Consider the following 17,056-nt stretch of genomic DNA (forward strand, 5'->3'; position numbering starts at 1 on the left):
GAGGGGGTGGGGGAGGGAGGAGGGCGGGCGAGCGGGAGCGGGCGGGCCGCGGGAGCCCGGCGAGCGGTGCCGGGAGTGCGGTCTCCATGGCAGTGCTGGGCGCAGCCGGAGGTAAGCCGACCCCTGCCCCGTCCCCCGCGGTCTCCTCCCCTCCCTCCCCCGCCCCCCAGCAGCTTCCTCTCCCCTCCGGCCCGCCCCTCCTCCCCAGCCACCTGCTGTGTCTGCCCTGGAGAACCTGGTGGGCGGCGGGAGGGAGGAGCCGCGTGACCTTACCCCTTCACCCCGAAGGGCGAGGGGCCCCGTATCCCCCACTGGAGTCCCCAGATCTCCCGTCCCACCTTCCTCTCTGATTTTTCTCTGCCCTTCACCTCCCTCTCTGTCCTTCAGATCCTTCCTGTCTTCCTCCCTCTCTGACTTCCCATCTCTTTTCTTCCTGAGCCCACCGGCTGGGCCTGGGCGGGCGTGGGTGGGTAAGGGGTCCGAGGTTGTCCGAGAGGAAAATCGGGGAGGCGCTCCTGACCAATTCTCCCCACCTCCCTCTGGCTGGCCATTGCCATAGCAACTAGGGTGTACCGGGCTCCAGAGAGAAGACAAAGGTTGGTGGACTAGGACCTCTTGAGAAGGGCAAGGGTCTGAGGTTCTTCCATAGGAATGGACCCTCCCACTGCTGTGCCCCCTTTTCCTCCCATTTACCCCAAAGCCATTATGCCCATCCTTCCTGCCTCCACTCCGTTTGGGGTTGCACCTGATTTACTCTTAGCCCCCTCCCCGGGGCTTACGGAAGCTCAGTGTTGAGCGTCATGAAATTCAGAACTCTCCTCCCTCCCATCAGAAGGAAACCGAGGCCGGGGCAGGGGAGGAAAGACTCGGTGTCTGCTGGAGGGAATCAGCACCTTGGCACATTGAGCTTTTCTTCCCAGCCTCTCCATTCCCTGTGGCCTCCCTCCCTCCCTCCAGCCCTCCCTCCTCCAGCCTCCTCTCCAGGGGTCTCTGGGCTTTTCCTTCTATTTTCAGATACTATCACTTTGCCCCTCCTTTCTCTTCTGCTGAAACTCTCCTCCTTCCCCCTAGTTCCCCCTCTTTCCATTTCTGGATGCTTCTGATGTCAGTGGTTTCCCCGCCTTCAGGTTCCCTAGGCCCCCCCTCGGTCCCAGCCTCCTTTCTCCCATCTTCCCAGACTCCTGGTGAGCTGGAGGGTGATCATGCAGACGTGGGGAAATGGGGCTGAGCACCAAGACCATGGGCCCGGGAGCCTGGATGGTGGGGGGCGGGGGGCGGGCTGTAATACCATATCCCAGTTTACCGTGAACCCTCAGGAAGTCATGCATCTGCCATCAGCAGCTCTAAAGAGAGACTCTGGGGCATGAAGATAGTGGTTGAGGCATACTGAGCAGGGGATATGAGAAGAAGGAACCAGGGAGTGCCAGAGGGAGGAAAGGGGGCTGAAAAGGGGGTGGGACACAGGAGGTCAGAATACCTTCTTTTCTGGAGGTCTGAAACAGGGCTCTTATCTGTGTGGGGTGGTTGAACAGCTGTCTGATGTAAGACAGCAGAGTGACCCCTAGCAATCAGGCATTTCTGTGGTTGCCTGAGAAGGGGAGCACAAGAAGCCAGTGGGGGACCAGCCTGGGCCTGACCTTTGCCCTCCCCCCTTCCACATCGCATCTCTCCCTTGCAGTTTGTGCAGGTGGCTGAGCCTCACCCCCACACGCCTTGGGGCATCCAGAAGATCCCCGACGGGTCAAGAACCAGAGGAAGAAGAGATCTGCAAGTCTGGGCATGGGGGCCAGAGCTCCCCAGCCAACCTCATAGTTGGCAAAGCAGCCAGCTTGCCTCCCCAAGTCAACGACAGGGGTACTTCAGGAAGGGCCCCACTCAGTATGGAGGTTGAGGACCACTTCTGCTGAGCCCCAACCTCTTCCCCTGCCCTCCACACCTGACCTTAGCTGGGTCAGTTATGCAATGCTGAGCCTCAGGGTGGGCCGAGGGGCTGCCTGCCTCGCTACAGGGCAAGGACTGTGGGCATCATGGCGGTGTGTGTGAGTGGGGCTCCTGGGTGAGGCCCAGCCCCCACCCCCAGGAGTTCAAAGGGGGTGGGGGGCTGAGAACAGGATGGCTCGGGGCGGGGCGGGGGCAGAAGAAGCCTCCCTGCGCTCCAATGCGCTGTCCTGGCTGGCCTGTGGGCTCCTGGCCCTGCTGGCCAACGCCTGGATAATCCTCAGCATCTCTGCCAAGCAGCAGAAGCACAAGCCACTGGAGTTGCTGCTCTGCTTCCTGGCGGGCACGCACATACTCATGGCGGCTGTGCCCCTCACCACCTTCGCTGTGGTGCAGCTCAGGCGCCAGGCTTCCTCTGACTATGACTGGAATGAGAGCATCTGCAAGGTCTTTGTGTCCACCTACTACACCCTGGCCCTGGCCACCTGCTTCACAGTTGCCTCCCTCTCCTACCATCGCATGTGGATGGTGCGTTGGCCTGTCAACTACCGCCTCAGCAATGCCAAGAAGCAGGCGCTGCATGCTGTCATGGGCATCTGGATGGTCAGCTTCATCCTCTCCACACTGCCCTCCATTGGCTGGCACAACAACGGTGAGCGCTACTACGCCCGAGGCTGCCAGTTCATAGTCTCCAAGATTGGCCTCGGCTTTGGCGTCTGCTTCAGCCTCTTGCTACTTGGGGGCATTGTCATGGGGTTGGTCTGTGTGGCCATTACCTTCTACCAGACGCTGTGGGCCAGGCCCCGGAGGGCAAGGCAGGCCCGGAGAGCAGGGGGTATTGGTGGGGCCAAGGGGAGTGGGCCAGGGGGCTTGGTGACACGGCCAGCCTTTGAGGTGCCAGCCATTGTGGTGGAAGATGCCCAAGGGAAGCGGCGGTCCTCGCTGGATGGCTCCGAATCGGCCAAGACATCCCTGCAGGTCACCAACTTGGTCAGCGCCATCGTCTTTCTCTATGACTCACTCACAGGGGTGCCCATCTTGGTGAGATTGGGGTCCCCCCCCCTGTTCTCCCCAAACCAGCCCCAGCACGATCACCTGACCTCCAACTCCATCATCCATCTTCCTCTCCTCTATCCATCCCCACTCCATCATCCATCTCTATCATCCATCTTCCAGTTCCCATTACCCCCAGCTCCATCATGTTTTCCAGTTCCCACTACTGAACTCCATCATCCATCCATCCTTCAGCCCCACTACCTATCCTCCTGCTCCATCATCTGTCCCGAGGCCCCACTACTCAGCCCCCCAGACCTATTATCCAGCAGCTGAGCTCCGTTTTCCATTCCCTAATTCCTTCTGGATATCACAGGGTCTCTGAATACTCCTGGGTGGAAACCCCAGAGAGCTCACCCCATCACCCCAACCTTCTGCATCCCCATCTGGTCCCTACTCCTGAAAGTTCCTCTGTCTTCAGGTTTCCTGTACCACCACCTCTGCTCCTCTCCCTCTGGACCCAGGGCTTTGCTCTGGAACTCTCCCCTGACCTTCCTCTGAGTCAGTCCCTTCCCCTCTATCCATTCTGTCTCCACCTCCAACTTTGCTTCTGTCACGATCCGGTGTGACCCCGGCCATCCCTTCCTGACCCTGACTTCTTTCCCACCAGCTGCACTAGGATATCGGATCTGGGGTGAAGTGGGCCCCCTGGGCTCTGGGCCCTGACCCGGCGCCGTTCCCCATCCTCCCACCAGGTGGTGAGCTTCTTCTCCCTGAAGTCGGACTCGGCTCCGCCGTGGATGGTGCTGGCCGTGCTGTGGTGCTCCATGGCACAGACGCTGCTGCTGCCCTCCTTCATCTGGTCCTGCGAGCGCTACCGCGCGGACGTGCGCACGGTGTGGGAGCAGTGCGTGGCTATCATGTCCGAGGAGGATGGCGAAGACGGTCAGAAGAGGGACAGGGCTTTTTCCCTGGGCGTCGGCTCCCTTTTCTGCTCCTTTCTACCAGCTCTTCTCCGTGCGGGGACGGGCTGCCTGGAGGGCCCCCTGCTGGACGGAATCTGCCCTGCCCCTGGGCTGACTCCACGCTCCCCTTTCCCCAACCATACACCGTGACCACGGCCACCGCTTCGCTTTGCGCTAAGGGCTCCCTCCACGGGGCGCCGGTTCCCCTCTGGAGGCCCACCTATCCAGCTGTGCCTCCGCGGGGCAGAGGGCCTGAGAAACAGCCCAGAGCCCTAACCACCGTAAAGGGAGGGTGTGGAACTAAAGGGAGGCTAAGCTTCCTAAAAGGGACCCCAGCTATAGGGACAGCTTTTTTTTTTTTTTTTTTTTTTTTGGGGGGGGGACGTACCCTTGTTTCAATAAGCATGTGTATATGTTTGACGCACTAGGGATTCAGCATTGAACCAATCTGAACTATCCAGCCACAAACCGATCTCACCTCCCTCTTGGAGCTTACAGAGTAGTGGGAACAGAGAGCTTCTCTGGGGAACTTAACAAAAGGGGGTGGGAGGTTTTCAAGGGGAGCCGGGCATTCCCTGCCTGTAACCACTCTGCCCCTTTTCTTTCCTAGATGGGGGCTGTGATGACTATGCAGATGGCCGAGTGTGCAAAGTTCGATTTGATGCTAATGGGGCCACAGGACCAGGGGACCCCACCCAGGTGAAGTTGCTGCCTGGGAGGCACATGCTCTTTCCCCCTCTTGAGAGGGTCCACTACTTACAGGTATGGGACTAGGGAATATACCTCCTATTCTGGGTGTCCCCTAATTACTTTTCTCCAGTCTCTGTTACCCATCCCCAACCCCCCATTCCCTAGCCCTGCAGGGCGCATAAAGAGTAGGGGAAAGAAAGGTATGGCAAGAGAAGCTCCCCTTCAGACCTCTCAGAGCCAGGTTTGCCCATCAGAGGATGTTTTCCGTTTAAGGGGGGGGGCGGTGTAGAGCCATCTTGCAGAGTCCCCACTTTGGCCCCTTCAGCACCTCTGGGTCTACTTGCTCCTCTCCCCAGGTCCCTCTGTCCCGCCGTCTGTCCCACGACGAGACCAATATCTTCTCTACTCCGCGGGCACCGGGTTCCTTCCTGCACAAGTGGTCATCCTCGGATGACATCCGGATCCTCCCAGCCCACAGCCATGCCCTGGGAGGCCCTCCTGTGTACCTGGGACAAAGACAAAGGCTGGAGGATGAGGAGGACGAGGAGGAGGCTGACGGTGGAGGGCTAGCCAGCCTTCGACAGTTCCTGGAGGGTGGCATTCTGGGGTCAGGTGGGGGACCCCCACAGGGGCCTGGCTTCTTCCGGGAGGAGATCACCACCTTCATTGATGAGACACCTCTGCCTTCTCCCACTGCCTCTCCTCCCTGGCCTCGGCCACTGAGCCTCTCACCCCGCCGACTCTCCCTTGGGTCCCCTGATAATAGAGCCATTGGACTTCCTTTGGGGCTGAGTGCGGGGAGACGCTGCTCCCTGACAGGAGGGGAGGAGAGTGGAAGAGCTTGGGGAGGCTCCTGGGGTCCAGGTAACCCCATCTTCCCCCAGCTGACCCTGTGAGCCCAAGTGGGCCTGTTGGACTCAAGAGGAGGGGGCCTGGGTAGGTAACGCCTCCTTCCTGCCCTGAGCCTAGGGCAGCTGCCTCCAGACTCCAGGGAGATGGGCACTGGATCTGGGGTCCTGGGGCCCCTGCTGTCTCCCATCCAGGTAACCAGATGCCCTACTCACCTTCTATCACCCCTAGTGAAATCTATTAAAGTCTGAAGTGTTACCATGGAAACCTCTGTGTGCCGTGTACTGTGGTGGTAAAGGGTATGGCCAGTGGTTTGGGGGGTGGAGCGGCTTATAGAGGACAAAATAGAACAGGGGGAGTGGACAGAGGCACAGAAATACCCATGGAGAAAGACAAACAAATCTAAACATGAAAACATACACAGAGAAGGGCTTATAAGAGCATCTCATACTGGGGGGCATGGGGAGTCACTGGTTTGGGGAGTGAAGGATCTTTGTTCAGATCTGTGGAGGTGTTTTAGAATGTCATCCTGTCCTCCATGCCTCTTTCCCCGAAATCCATGGAGGGGCCCAGTTACTGGGCAGGAAAGGGTTTGGGCCTGACTTGTGCAACAGGCCTGGAGTTTCCCCTCCTCCGGGCTGCACTCTGAAGCTCTTTTCCCGGGAGCTGGGTGGGGAGGGCTTGGGACTCCCTTGCCTGGCCCCAAGAGTGGAAGGGACCCATGGGCCTCAGGTTCTGGCGTCAGTGGTCCTAGTTCTGGCCCTCACCTTCTTCTGTCCATGACTTGTTTCTTGGTCTCTCATCCCACACTACCCAACTCTTCTTTTAAAAAAAATATTTTTATTAATTTCAGAGAGGAAGGGAGAGGATGAGATAGAAAATCAATGAGAGAGAATCAATGATCAGCTGCCTCCTGCCTCACTTTGGAGATTGAGACCGGAACCCAGGCATGTGCCCTGACTGGGAAATGAACCGTCCTCTTGGTTCATAGGATGCTGGACTACCCAACTCTTCTTTTTTAAAAAAATATTTTGTATTGATTTCAGAGAGGAAGAGATAGAAACATCAATGAGAGAGAACTCTTCTTTTTAATATATTTTTATTGATTTCAGAGAGGAAAGGAGAGGGAGAAATAGAAACATCCATATGAGAGAGAATCTCTGATTGGCTGCCTCCTGCGCGCCCCCTACTGGGAATTCCGGGCATGTGCCCTTGATCAGAATTGAACCCGGGACCCTTCAGTCCGCAGGCCTCTGCTCTATCCACTGAGCCAAACCGGTGAGGGCTACCCAATTCTTCTAAAGACTGCTTTCTCCACTTATCTTTTAAAAATTTTGATTGCTTTTAGAGACAGAGAGGAAGGTTAAGGGAGAGAGAAACATGGATCTGTTGTTCCACCTATTCATGCACTCATTGGTTGTTTCTTGTATGTGCCCTGACCCAGGATGGAGCCTCTAAACCATGGAGTATCCGGGATACTCTAACCAACCGAACTGCCAGGACTTTCTCCACTTTCTGCCAGGCTCCCTCTGACTTCTCTCTCTCTCACACTGGGCTCTCCAGGTCTCCTTGGCTCCGCTCATTCATTCCTTCTCCCTTCCTCCCCTCCTCTCTATCTCTCCTTCCTTTCCCCTCCCTCTTCCTGCCCCCTTTCCTCTCTCTCCTCCGCTCCCGCATTTCCCTTAGGCAGCCGCCGGAGGCTCGGGCACCATGCTCCGGCTCCTCCACTTGCTGCTGCTCCTGCTCCTGCTGCCTCCCCCGGGGTCCCCCGAGCCCCCGGGCCTGGCCACGCTGTCCCCCGGGGCGCCCCCCCAGGCTCCCGACTTGCTCTACGCCGACGGGCTACGCGCCTACTCGGCGGGGGCCTGGGCACCGGCCGTGGCGCTACTGCGGGAGGCGCTGCGGAGCCTCGAAGAGCTGGGCCGCACGCGGCGGGACTGCGGGGCGCGCTGTGCGGCCGAGGCTGCGCTCCCCGACGCCCCGGGCCCCGACTCCCCGGGCCCCGACTCCCCGCCCGGCCCGGCTCCCGGGGCCTGGGAGCGGCTGCTGCTCCGCGCCGCGCTGCGCCGCGCCGAGTGCCTGAGCCAGTGCGCGGCGCGGAGGCTGGGGCCCGGGGGCGCGGCGCGGCTCCGCGTGGGGGGCGCCCTGCGGGACGCCTTCCGCCGCCGGGAGCCCTACAACTACCTGCAGAGGGCCTACTACCAGGTGCGCCCGCCGCCCCGGCGGGTGGCGGGGTCCGGCCCGACCCACGCCGCTGTCCTGCGGGCACTCGCCAGGAGAGGGCGGGCTCCGAGCGCCGGGGCTCGGGTGGGGCTGCAGGGGGCGGGCTGATGGACCTCCGACCTCTGAAGGGGTCCTTCACCGTCGCACCCCGGACCCGCTCAGGGGGCAGCCTAAGGGAGAGTGCGAGCAAAGTTGGCGTGGGGCGGGGTCGTGAAGCGGGTGCAAGGAGATCGAAGGTGGAGGGAAGGGGCCTGAAATCTTAGGAGGTCTTTGACCTCCGTGGGGGTGAGCGCTGCTTCTTCCTGGGGGTGCGGCGGAGAGGGTTGGGGCGAAAGCCGCCGCTGGGTGGGAAGTGAGGGGAGGAGGGTGAGAGTGAGCCTTCCCTTGAGGCAGGAGGGAGCTTCGGGGAGGTCAGAGGAGAGGGGCCGGGCTGGGGGCCCGTGAGGACGGACGTCTAGGGGTGCGGTGAGTGTGTGTGTGTGTGTGTTAGGGGGGCGGGGGGAGGGGGGGCGTGGACACTGCGCAGCTCCTGGACGGTAGCTGTAGTCTACGTGGCTCGGGGGAGAGAGGGGGCTGGTCACATACCTCAGCTCAGGGTCCTAGAGACCTCCGGGTTTCGCTGGTCCATCAGGTCTCTGCCCCTTACCACTGTATTTAGCCCTCACTTACACCTTGTCTCCCAAACTGAGGCCCCTCTGCCCATAGCTCACCGGCTCCAAAGTGTTTAGTCCCCTTTCCTTAGCTGCCAGACTCCTGAGAGGGCCAACATACTGATGTCCCGGGGCCTGGAGCTTGGGGGTGGGCAGTTCGCACTGACAAGTTTCCCGAAGGCTCTGGGGCAGCCCAGGTGTGTGTCTGGGATGGGGAGGCTGGTGAGAGGCGGAGGTCTGACACCCGCCCCTCAGGGCACTGACTCCCTCTTCCTCCCCAATTCAGCTGAAGAAGCTGGACCTGGCAGCAGCCGCAGCTCACACCTTCTTTGTAGCAAACCCCACGCACCTGCAGATGCGGGAGGACATGGCTAAGTACAGACGGATGTCTGGGGTTCGGCCGCAGAGCTTCCGGGACCTGGAGACGCCCCCACACTGGGTGAGACCCTCAGCAGGACGCCTGTCCCTCCCCCAGCCCTTGACTAACAGGATACACAAGGCTCCCTGGACTGTGCCCCCGTGTGTCTTGGGCATCAGGAGATCCGAGTACCGTTCTCAGTGACCTTGGGCGGGGAGTCCTTATCTGGGACTTCATTTTCTTCCTGAGGATCACTAAAGCCCATGTTCTAACGCTCCAATCCTGAGGCCAAGGCGAGGTGGGACCTGGAGTCCATGCCCCCAAGGAGAGCAACACCCCTCCCCTTCTTTCTACCTCCCAATCTCATTGGGGCACCCCCTCCCCCAGGGTCTCAGGTGACTGACCACTCCCCTCTCCAACAGGCAGCCTACGACTCGGGCCTAGAGCTCCTGGGGCGCCAGGAGGCCGGACTGGCACTGCCCAGGCTCGAGGAGGCCCTGCAGGAGAGCCTGGCTCAGATGGAGAGCTGCCGGGCTGGCTGCGAGGGGCCTGAGGAACACCAGAGAGAGGAAGAGGAGGAAGGAACTGGGAGCCAGGGGGGTCTCTATGAGGCCATTGCCGGTAAGGCGCTGGGAGGATGGCGGAGCCGCAGCGCCAGGGGGAGAAGCATGCCAAGCTGAATAGCTTGTGTGCGTGTCCTCCGCAGGGCACTGGATTCGGGTCCTGCAGTGCCGGCAGCGCTGTGTGGAGGAAACAGCCACCCGCCCTGGTCGGAGCTTCCCTGTCCCCGACTTCCTTCCCAGCCAGCTGAGGCGGCTGCATGAGGCCCATGCTCAGGGTCAGCGGGGGAAGGGAGCCCCGGGGGTGATGGATGGGAAACAGGTCTAGGGAAGGCTGGTCTTCGATGGTGTCCTGAGCCCTGTCTCTTCATCCCTCCCATCTGTCTCTGGGTCTGTCGTCGGTCAGGGCTCCGCGGGGACCGTCACCTCTGGAGGACTCTAACTGGCTTTGCTTTGGCGCCAAGGTCCCAGGGCCCCTCCTGCCCTTGCTGCTTCTCACCTTCCTTTATTCTCTCCTCTCTTCCTCCCCTTGAATTCTGCCCCTTCAGCTCAGGTAGGTTTGAGTTAGGCTTTGACAAGAAGCAGTGGAGGAGCATGTGGGAGGGGGTGGGGCCTCGGCGTTGGTTGGCCTTGGATCACCTTTCTGTGCACCTGTCGTCGCTGCCTCTGCCCGGGATCATGGCCATCCTCAGTCTGTGTGCCCACCCCACCCTGTTGCTCTCTCTCTCCAGTGGGGAATCTGTCCCAGGCTGTGGAAAATGTCCTGAGTGTCCTGCTCTTTTATCCGGAGGATGAGGCTGCCAAGGAAGCTCTGAACCAGTACCAGACGCAGCTGGGAGAGCCGAGACCCGGCCTGGGGCCCAGACAGGTACCTCCCCACCCCCCCTTACCCTGTGAGGCTCTAAATCACACATGCCTGAGCAGTTACCTGCACTCTGCCCCCTTCTCCCATCCTGGCCCAAGCACTCTAGTCCCCAGAGGCAACCCCACATCCAGCACTGACTTGTCTCCATGCCCTGCTCCCAACACTTCAGATTCCAAGTCCAAGTGCCAGCCCATCTCTCTTCCCTTAACCTCACCCCTGCCTGCCCCCACCCTATACACAGACTTCTCCCCCAGTTTGAGTCCAGGTGTCCTGAAGCGGCTGAGGGAGGAAAGCTGAGCGAGAGGCATGGTGAAGTGTTTATGGAGCAGGCAGGCTGTCCCCTGGAACCTGGGGCTGCCCTGCCTTCACTTCCCTGCTCCACTTAACTTCTCCTTGTTTCCCCCCCCTCCCCCCGCTGTCCACCCGCCTCAGGACATCCAGCGCTTTGTCCTTCGGTCCCTGGGCGAGAAGAGGCAGCTCTATTATGCCATGGAGCACCTGGGGACCAGCTTCAAGGATCCTGTGAGTAACTCCTCTTCTCTCCATCCCACTTCCACGTATAAAGCTCTCAGCACCTGACAGAGTGCTGCGGAAGTTGTTGTTACAGAGTTTGGCCAGCACCAGGGCTTTCCCCACCTCCGCCCCGCCCGCTGGAAGCAGAGCCTTAATGTGGTAGTTCAGAGTCTAGTATCAGGGATCGGGGCTGGACTTGGTGGGTGATGGCGCTTTTCTGGACTGTTCCAGGATCCCTGGACTCCAGCAGCTTTCATCCCCGAGACACTAAGAGAAAAGCTCAGGTAGGAGATGCCGGTGGTGGGAGGGGCCTGCCCTGAGCTGGAAGGTGACAGGAGGGGTCCTGCGAGGCTGGGTCTGGGTAAAATGGATCTGGACTGGTCTGTGCGTCCACTGAGCATGTCTCTCACCCCTGAGAGAGGATCAAGAGCAGCGACCTTGGGACCATGAGCCTCCACAGCCGAAGCCCTTGACTGACTGGAAGGGTAAGTTCCTGGGAGAGCAGGGGGCAGGATCCTGGAGGGTCTGGGGCCTGCCAGCTGGGACTACTGCTGGGCCAGCTTTCAGGGGACCCTCAGTGTCTTCTTCCTCATCCCTTCCCCTGCAGATGTCCTCCTCCTGGAGGGAGTAACCCTGACCCAGGATGCAAGACAGCTGAATGGGTCGGAGCGAGCGGTGCTGGACGGTCTGCTCACCCCAGCTGAGTGTGGGGTGCTGCTGCAGCTGGCCAAGGTAAGAAGACCTATGAAAGAAAACCAGGCCGGCGTGGCTCTGTGGTGGCTCAGAAGGTCACGGGTTCAATTCCCAGTCAGGGCACATGCCCGGATTGTGGGCTCAATCCCCAGTGTGGGGTGTGCAGGAGGTAGCCGTTCAGTGATTCTCTCTCATTGATGTTTCTGTCTCTCTCTCCTTCTCCATTCCTTTCTGAAATCAATAAAAATATACTTTAAAAAAAGAAGACCCCTAGGTAGGTGGCACCGTTGGCTAGTAAGGCACCCCAGGCAGGGCTGCCTGCCCCTGTTCTGACTTCTCTGACTCTCCAGCCGGGACTGGGCTTGCCGCTGCCTCACTGCTGTGGACAAGTTCCTTTTCCTCTCAACTTAGAGGGCTTGGCGGGGACATCCTTTCCTTTTTTTCCTTACATTCTTCACATGTGGATTTTGCTAGAAGTTAATAGGAAGAACAAAAGAAAATAAAGAATATAAAGGCGTAGGACATTGGGAATATGCGGGTGAGGGTTCCTCGGAGTTTCATTACCGGCTCGGCTGATGGCTCAGTGGACACACAGGCTTGTTTTCCCACCCATTGAATTCCCTCCGAGTTTTGGTTGAATGATCCATATTCCCCAGGCTGAGCCTGCCATTTTATGAAGCATCGGCCTTCATTCTAGGCTAGTGTTCCTTCAGCACACACGCTCTGAGTCCCTGCTGTGTACTCGGAGCTTCCAGGTTCCAGGGAGAGCTAGGTGAACACAGCCTCTGCGTCCTGGGGCTCACTGTAGAGAGGAGTCGGATGTAGAGACACACTTAGAGCGGTGGTAAGTTTGATCAAAGAAGTACGTACTCCTTCAAACAGAAGCGCCAAAATGCAAGGTCATAGAAAGCTTGGGGTGGAGGGTGGCATTTGGACTCAGTGTAAGGACGAGACCGAGAAAAGGAGAGTCAGGCTTCGAGGGAGAAGGCCAAGGCATTCTGGGAATTGCGGTGGAGTATAGGGGCTAACTAAGCACCTAGGGCAGACCCCACCATGACTACCTGTGTGGCGTTGGGCCATGTATTTCAGCATCTCTGAGCCTCGCTTCCTCATCTATAAAGTGGGGCTAAATACAGTGGTTTTGTGAGCATTAAGTGAGTTAGTACATGGTCAAGATCTCAGAAGAAAGCGCTCAGTATTTAGTAGCTGTCACTATGATCACCAGGCTGTGTGTTATTCAGAGGGGTTACAGGGGAGAGACCCAGAGCTGGAATTAGAGGAGAGACGGTGAAGGGCCTTCTGTACCCTACCAAGGATGGTAGGACGGCTTCTTCAAGTCTTTAAGGAGCAGTGACTTTCTTGTTCCTGTAGAACCTCCCAGTGCAGGGTCCGGAGTCACCACCATCCCAGAGGGCTGGTAGATCCCTCTAGGGCAGTGTGGAGAAATGAGGTGGGAGAGGACAGTAAGGGGGAGACCCTGGGGTGATGCAAGGATCAGACCTTTCTGTTGCTTGATCACACTAAACACTCTGGCCTCAGGCCCTTTGCACTTGCTCTTTCTGCTGCCTGGAACACTTTTCTCTCAATTATTCAAGGGACTCCTTCATAACATTGGGTTTCAATTCAGATGTCACCTCATCAAGTAGCTGTCCCCCAACCCCTGCCCGGCACTCTCAAAGTTGTAGCTCTATTTTTATTTTCTTCATAACATTTATCTGAATTAATCTGGTTTGTTTTGTTTGTTATCTGAAAATATAAGCCCCATGAGAGCAGGGGCCTTTTCGTGTTCACAATTGTGTCCCCAGTGCCTAGAACAGTGCCTGGCACCTAGTAGATGCTCAGTACAAATTGGTGGAATGAGTGAGTGAATGAATGAATGAATCTAAGAATAGAAGGTTAGATGGCTTGGGTGATAAGGTGGTTTCTCAGAGATGAGGTTTACATATGGAATAATTAGGTGGTGGCATTTTTTAAAAATATATTTTATTGATTTTTTACAGAGAGGAAGAGAGAGGGATAGAGAGTTAGAAACATCGATGAGAGAGAAACATCGATCAGCTGCCTCTTGCACACCCCCTACTGGGGATGTGCCCGCAACCAAGGTACATGCCCTTGACCAGAATCGAACCTGGGACCCTTCAGTCCACAGGCCGACGCTCTATCCACTGAGCCAAACCGGTTTCAGCTAGGTGGTGGCATTTTAACTGAGCTTCACAAAGCAGACAGGAGAATAGGTGTCAGGAAAGGACAGCCAAATACCAGGAGACCCCCCACACGATGTAGGGGTTCACATCAAGGGTTCGCACGTTCTCCAAGAGCGTGTCAAGTGGAAAGAGGTCAGAGAGCGATACCTCGCCTGGACCTGGCCTGACTGCCGAGCTTCCTGCCGGAAGAAGTTCTGCTTCCCGAGGGGCCCCTCTATTCTTAGCTCATCGGGGAATGATCAAACCCTTCCTGCACCCCTTCCCCAGCTGTGCTTGCCCTCAGAGGCCCTTTGTCGGGTGCTCTCCAGAGTTCTGTGCACAGGCCCTCCGCCGGTGGGATGCCCGATCTTTACGAGGGAGCAACGATACAGATGGAAAAGGGCGGCAGCTCCGGAAAAGGAGCCAGCAGAGGTCTCTGGGAGCTTCCAGCCTCTTCCAGGGAGCGGGAGGGTTGGAGAGAAAGTCTTGTAGTCCGTGGGCAGTGCGGCGGGCAAAAGTCCGGGGCTGGACAGTGACCCCACAGTCAACTCTCCCTGTTTAGGACGCAGCGGAGGCTGGAGCCAGGTCTGGCTATCGGGGCCGCCGATCCCCTCACACCGCCCACGAACACTTCGAGGGGCTCACGGTGCTAAAGGCTGCGCAGGTGAGCGAAGAGGTGCCCATGCCCTCGCCTGGTGCTCAGGTCTGGAAGAGAGGGCACGCCGGAGGCTGGCGCCAGGGCCTGGGCTTCTCCAATGGAGGGGCTCTCCCGGACGGAGAGACCTTGAGTTCTCTGCCCGGGGTCGAGGAGGGGTTGTCATGGAGCCACTGGAAGGAGCAGCTGGGGCTGATGGGCAGAGCTGGCCACCGAGGGACTCCAAACTCACCCTTCCATGGCCTCCCTCCTTTCTTGTCCTCCCTCCCGCTGCCCACAGCTGGCCCGGGCTGGGGCTGTGAGCACGCAGGGTGCTAAGCTGCTCCTGGAAGTGAGTGAGCGTGTGCGGACCTTGACTCAGGCCTACTTCTCCCCGGAACGGCCCCTGCATCTCTCCTTCACGCACCTGGTGTGCCGGACTGCCATCAAAGGTAACTGCCATACCCCACTGTCCCCCACCCCCACCCCCGCCCTCGGGGCCCTGAGGGGGCTGCATAGCCTCAGCACCCCCTACTGTGTGGGTTTATCTTCACTCCTAAAAGACCGACTCCCCTGCCCACGTCGGGGCCTGGCCTCTCTGCTCAGCTGTGACCCCCAAGCTCCAGGGGTGTGTGGATGGTGGAGGATGGGCACAGGGCACAGAGGCGTTCACCAGGCCGCTTTGCTTCCCAGGGGAGCAAGAGCAACGCATGGACCTGAGTCACCCAGTGCATGCCGACAACTGCGTTCTGGACCCTGACACGGGAGAGTGCTGGCGGGAGCCCCCAGCCTACACGTATCGAGACTACAGGTGGGCAGCCCCTCCTGCGGGTGTCAGGGCAAGAGGGAGGGGACCCACAGGAGGCACTGGATAGAACCAAGGCTGGGATCTCACTGCCGCCTGTCTTCCTCCTCCAGTGGACTCCTCTACCTCAACGATGACTTCCAGGGCGGGGACCTATTCTTCACAGAGCCCAACGCCCTCACCGTCAGGGTAAGGGGGGCGGGTGGTGGTTTGGAGCAGGGAGCACAGCTGTGGGCTCAGGATTCAAAACAGAAGGATCCCAGAAGCAAATGCAGGGAAATGGCTGGGGCCACCTGAACCCTTTCCTGGCCTCCCAGCTCTTTCCACCACGTCTCTGTTCAGGAGCTCTCCTAGCTGATTAGTTGATTAGTCCCTGCCCCCCGCAGGAGATCATGGTGACTCCTGCAGACTTGCCTTCCGTGTTTGCCTCACCTCCTAACGAAGGGTGGGTGAGCACAGGACCCCAAGTCCCTATGCCAGGTAGAAACTAGGGGCTGGAAATAGGTAGAAGGAGAGGGACAGTGATTTCTCATCACCGGTAGCTTTGTCTTCCTTCCTTGCCTGTTGACCATCACCAGCACCTGTAATCCACGCCCTCCGTGGGGTGGAAGGGTCCCCAAGATCCTTATGCCCAGTGCCCACAGCCTGGTCCTGCCTCATGCCGCAGATTACTTCACACCCAGTTCGAAGCGTTGGACGAGTGTCAGGGCGAGAGGGAGGGGACCCACAGGAGGCACTGGATGGAGCCCCTTCTCCCTCTGGCTCCAGCTCCTTTAGCCTGTCTGGCGTCTGTGCTCCCCAAGGGGAGGCCAATCTCCCCTTGGCCGCAAACAGCCCCTGAATTAAGGAGTGGGTGAGGGGCCAGGGAGCTGATCTTTCCGTGCCCGCCGCCCTGTCCTAATTAGGAGTCAGGGCCGTGTGCTCTGAGGGCCTGTCCCTGGAGCTGAACCTGCCCTCACCCCCCAGGCGCAGGTTCGTCCTCGCTGCGGACGCCTTGTGGCCTTCAGCTCTGGTGGGGAGAATCCCCACGGTGTGTGGGCCGTGACCCGGGGCCGGCGCTGCGCCCTGGCACTGTGGCACACGTGGGCACCTGAGCACAGGGAGCAGGTGTGTGAAGCGTGGGCTGGTTGCTGGGTGAGGGGCAGGGGCTGACATGACCGGGGGAGGGTCCTTGGGGAGGGTGGATGCCGGGATTGGGCCCGACTCTCCTCCCACCTCTCAGGAGTGGACAGAAGCTAAGGAGCTGCTTCAGGAGCTGGAAGAGGAGGAGGGGGAGGAGGAGGGTGACGAGGAGGAGGAAGAAATGCCCAGCAGAGACCCTTCTCCAGAACCCCCCGGCCGCAGGCCTCAGCGGGTCCAGGACAAGACTGGGAAGCCGCCTCGGGTCCGAGAGGAGCTGTGAGGGGCTGAGCTACTTGACTCATGAAGGGCTGCCTCGGTGCCAGGACCCACACGAAGGCCCCTGTGACAGGAGCAGCACAGCGAGCTCTCTGTCCCTGCACCCCCACTGTCTTGGGGGTCACAAGGGCCATCCAGCCCTGGGCTCAGAGGACACTGCACAGACCAGCCCAGAACTCGCCCGGTCTGAGGAGTCAGGCCTGGCCCCGGTGATGGACCTGCAGCCCTGGGACAGACAGCGGGCACGATGCCTCCCTGGGAAGAAATGGCCGGGGGCAGGGCCTGACTGCTTCAAATGAGGAGGATGAGCGGGAGCGTAAGCCCCCTGCCCTCTCCCGGCCTGTCAATAAAGAACGTGAGGATCCTCAGCCGGGGCCCATCATTCCTTTCAGTTTCTGTGGTGGCTGGAGGTGGGAGCGGCTCTGGCTGGCCTGGGAGGAGACAGGTGTCTCCTGGAGGCGGGGCCACTCAGGCCTGTGATTTGTCAGGGAAATCTCAGCCACCTGCTGCCCTCATGCAAATAAGCCCAAACCCCTGACAGCTGCTCCTTGGGCCTCCAACGCTAAGACCTGTCTCCCCTCCGAGCTTGGCCAAGACTTAGGGCAGCTTGAGCCCTAAGACTCCTGCTTTCCCAGCCCAGCAGGACCTCGTGAGTCATGGGGGCAAGGAGTGGGCCCAACCCCAGACAGGAGCAGGGGAGGGGGCTGCGCTCTGCTTGCAATCCTTAATGCACCCGGAG

The 17,056-nt window shown here is 59.3% G+C and overlaps 2 protein-coding genes across 5 annotated transcripts; both read left to right on the top strand.

Moving 5' to 3' along the window:
* On the top strand, positions 1 to 5,689 carry GPR162 (G protein-coupled receptor 162). 3 transcript variants are annotated; one of them, XM_079775209.1, is made up of 5 exons: positions 1 to 111; positions 1,679 to 2,979; positions 3,687 to 3,876; positions 4,507 to 4,658; positions 4,943 to 5,689. In XM_079775209.1, exons 2-5 carry the CDS (start codon positions 2,113 to 2,115, stop codon positions 5,480 to 5,482), a joined length of 1,749 nt encoding a protein of 582 aa, XP_079631335.1. In that variant the 5' UTR covers positions 1 to 111; positions 1,679 to 2,112; the 3' UTR covers positions 5,483 to 5,689. The 3 variants fall into 3 exon arrangements, with proteins under 3 accessions (XP_079631335.1, XP_079631336.1, XP_079631337.1); XM_079775210.1 differs by having other exon boundaries at positions 4,507 to 4,595; XM_079775211.1 differs by lacking the exon at positions 1 to 111 and having other exon boundaries at positions 2,465 to 2,590.
* Positions 5,690 to 6,676: 987 nt separating this feature from the next.
* Positions 6,677 to 16,682, top strand: P3H3 (prolyl 3-hydroxylase 3). Of its 2 annotated transcripts, XM_079774450.1 has the most exons (15): positions 6,682 to 7,640; positions 8,595 to 8,747; positions 9,089 to 9,287; positions 9,373 to 9,504; positions 9,958 to 10,094; positions 10,524 to 10,613; positions 10,836 to 10,888; positions 11,022 to 11,089; positions 11,212 to 11,336; positions 14,043 to 14,144; positions 14,416 to 14,566; positions 14,808 to 14,925; positions 15,033 to 15,108; positions 15,886 to 16,026; positions 16,142 to 16,682. In XM_079774450.1, the coding sequence occupies exons 1-15, from the start codon at positions 7,146 to 7,148 to the stop codon at positions 16,319 to 16,321; spliced, it is 2,220 nt and encodes a 739-aa protein (XP_079630576.1). In that variant the 5' UTR covers positions 6,682 to 7,145; the 3' UTR covers positions 16,322 to 16,682. The 2 variants fall into 2 exon arrangements, with proteins under 2 accessions (XP_079630577.1, XP_079630576.1); XM_079774451.1 differs by lacking the exons at positions 15,033 to 15,108; positions 15,886 to 16,026; positions 16,142 to 16,682 and adding an exon at positions 14,979 to 15,004 and having other exon boundaries at positions 6,677 to 7,640; positions 14,808 to 14,945.
* The last annotated feature ends 374 nt before the right edge of the window (positions 16,683 to 17,056 follow it).

This window comes from Cnephaeus nilssonii (genome assembly GCF_951640355.1).
Source record: "Cnephaeus nilssonii genome assembly, chromosome: 6".
NCBI classification, from domain to species: Eukaryota; Metazoa; Chordata; class Mammalia; order Chiroptera; family Vespertilionidae; genus Cnephaeus; species Cnephaeus nilssonii.

Bases quoted from the DNA above. Each gene is read 5' to 3' on its own strand.
- P3H3 (XM_079774450.1), top strand. From the start codon at position 7,146: ATGCTCCGGCTCCTCCACTTGCTGCTGCTCCTGCTCCTGCTGCCTCCC. The intron at 10,889-11,021 runs GTAGGAGATGCC...CTCACCCCTGAG, and splicing joins ACACTAAGAGAAAAGCTCAG to AGAGGATCAAGAGCAGCGAC. The intron at 11,090-11,211 runs GTAAGTTCCTGG...CTTCCCCTGCAG, and splicing joins GCCCTTGACTGACTGGAAGG to ATGTCCTCCTCCTGGAGGGA.
- GPR162 (XM_079775209.1), top strand. From the start codon at position 2,113: ATGGCTCGGGGCGGGGCGGGGGCAGAAGAAGCCTCCCTGCGCTCCAAT. The intron at 2,980-3,686 runs GTGAGATTGGGG...TCCTCCCACCAG, and splicing joins TCACAGGGGTGCCCATCTTG to GTGGTGAGCTTCTTCTCCCT. The intron at 4,659-4,942 runs GTATGGGACTAG...TCCTCTCCCCAG, and splicing joins AGAGGGTCCACTACTTACAG to GTCCCTCTGTCCCGCCGTCT.